Source organism: Carex rostrata, chromosome 4 (genome assembly GCF_964058835.1).
Source record: "Carex rostrata chromosome 4, lpCarRost1.2, whole genome shotgun sequence".
In the NCBI taxonomy this organism is placed as follows: domain Eukaryota; kingdom Viridiplantae; phylum Streptophyta; class Magnoliopsida; order Poales; family Cyperaceae; genus Carex; species Carex rostrata.
The window spans coordinates 13,386,454-13,388,943 of NC_135921.1; the positions used below are offsets into that span (position 1 = coordinate 13,386,454).

Sequence of the window (2,490 nt, forward strand, 5' to 3'; positions counted from 1 at the left end):
TGGCATGGCCGGATGGCCCCAAGATACAGCTCATTCCACATGTGATCCGGTGGGGCCCACCTCTCTCCTACCACACGACAACTTGGTCGACACGCCCGAATTTATAACCGAGCCCATGGGGGAGTTCAACAGTTGTCAAATCTTAGTCAAAGTAGTTTAACAGATTAATAGCTAATAATCAAGTTAAGAAACAGTAAAAACAAAAATATAAACAAGGAAAGAGAAAAACACAGCGAACCCCGAGGCGATTCGGTAACATTTCTCGCTGTACGGACGCGGAACCAAAAGCTATAGCTTCCCCAAATCGGTTCTTTTTTACGCGTCACGCGTTTACCCGTTATTCTTTTGACATGCTCATCTCACAGCCGTACATCATACACTTACCAAGTTTACTAGTTACCATGCTTGCGTACACACATAGCCTAGGGGAAGCTTCCATAAAAAAAAAAGCATTTTATGTACGCAGTGAACCGGGTGCAGGTAGCGTATATAGTTTATTCATCGGTTCCTCGAATGAGATCTTCTATATCCTATTTATATCGAAGCCCCTCCAACCTCCCATCCTTAGCAGGTGCAGAAAATTTGCTAAAAATAATTTTGAGGAAAAAAAAAAAAAATCTGCCCTGCTTTATCACTACGCTCACCTGGCATCCAATCCCTTTTTCTCATCTTCCTCATTGCTACGCTCAGATCCTAACCACCAACCGGAGGAGGTAGGTAGCTCACCTCCTGAGTCATCACCCAGCCTCGACCTCGAAAGCTCGAGATGCGCAACTTAGAAGATGAGCTCTTCCCTTCTACCCCTGGCAAGGTCAAGATCGAGCGGGCCCATGCCATCAGTCGCCAGTTCCACCGCTGCTTCGCCTCAACCTCCACCATGTTTCTGTGGGCCCTCTTCTTAATTGCTCTCACTGCCTCCTACCTCAGCTTTCAGAGCTTCGTCGACACCTCTTCTAAATACTTCCATGCCTCCTGGGGTGGGATGCACTGGGAGCGCCAGATCCGCAACTCCGCTCAGCCACGTCGTCAGAACGGCTTCTCTGTCCTCGTCACTGGCGCCTCTGGCTTTGTTGGTAGCCACGCGTCCCTTGCGCTCCGCCGACGCGGTGACGGTGTTGTCGGGTTGGATAACTTCAACTCGTATTATGATCCATCTCTGAAGAAAGCCCGAAAGGCGTTGCTATCTTCTCACTCCATTTTCATAGTCGAAGGAGACATAAATGATGCTAAATTGCTTGCCAAGCTTTTTGACGTGGTGCCATTCACGCACGTGCTTCACCTTGCTGCACAGGCTGGAGTGAGGTACGCCATAGAAAATCCAGCCTCATATGTACACAGCAACATTGCTGGGTTGGTGACTCTATTGGAGGCATGCAAATCGGCTGATCCACAACCCGCTATGGTCTGGGCTTCGTCTTCCTCTGTTTATGGGCTCAATGACAAGGTTCCTTTCTCAGAATTAGACCGTACCGATCAACCGGCATCGCTTTACGCGGCAACAAAGAAGGCGGGTGAAGAGATTACACACACTTACAACCATATCTACGGCCTATCGATTACGGGCTTGCGGTTTTTTACTGTCTATGGTCCTTGGGGCCGGCCTGACATGGCGTACTTCTCATTTACGAGAAATATTCTTCAAGGGAAGCCGATAACAGTTTACAGAGGGAAAGACCGTGTCGATCTAGCGAGAGATTTCACATACATTGATGATATAGTGAAAGGTTGTTTAGGAGCTCTCGACACGGCTGAGAAGAGCACAGGAACTGGAGGGAAGAAAAGGAGGCCAGCTCAGTACAGGATTTACAATTTGGGAAACACATCTCCAGTTACTGTGCCCAATCTTGTGGCGATACTGGAGAGGCATCTGAAGGTTAAGGCAAAGAAGAATGTGATAGAAATGCCTGGAAATGGAGACGTCCCGTTCACGCATGCCAACATCAGCCATGCACGTGCCGAGTTGGGGTACAAGCCCACGACTAACCTAGAGACGGGTCTGAAGAAGTTTGTCAAGTGGTACCTCTCCTACTATGGCTACAACCCAAGGGGAGTGAGAAATTTGTAATTATGCCCATGATTAACAATGCTTTTTTTTTCTATTTTAAAATTTAATTAGGTATTTTTGTCATTTTTTTGGGACAAGAGAACACTTGGTATTCTTTCCTTGGATATTTCAGAAGGGAACACTTGGAACAACAAGGTCGCGGTTCTCCCTTTTCTTTTTCTATTATTACTGTGGTTGTCATATTATCATCTAATGTAAATCAAATTAATTTTCTAAATTTACTCACTGATTCAGTGGAGGGCTGAGATCGCCCCCCTTTCTAAATTTGTCTAGTTACCTCTGCAATTAAATTGGTTTAACAAAAAATAGTAGAACGACAGGCTCATAGCTGTAATTGTCACGTGAATCTGGGTTGGTTTCTGAAGCATTTTAATTGGGGGTTCGTTCGCTCGTTGTCTTCCATTTGAATTTGAGGATGTTACTTC

General features: G+C 46.1%; 1 protein-coding gene across 1 annotated transcript; it reads left to right on the forward strand.

The window, feature by feature from the left end:
• The first annotated feature begins 523 nt into the window (after positions 1–523).
• Positions 524–2,282, forward strand: GAE1 (UDP-D-glucuronate 4-epimerase 1). The gene has a single exon (XM_078301661.1). It carries the CDS (start codon positions 767–769, stop codon positions 2,063–2,065), a length of 1,299 nt encoding a protein of 432 aa, XP_078157787.1. The 5' UTR covers positions 524–766; the 3' UTR covers positions 2,066–2,282.
• Positions 2,283–2,490: the final 208 nt, after the last annotated feature.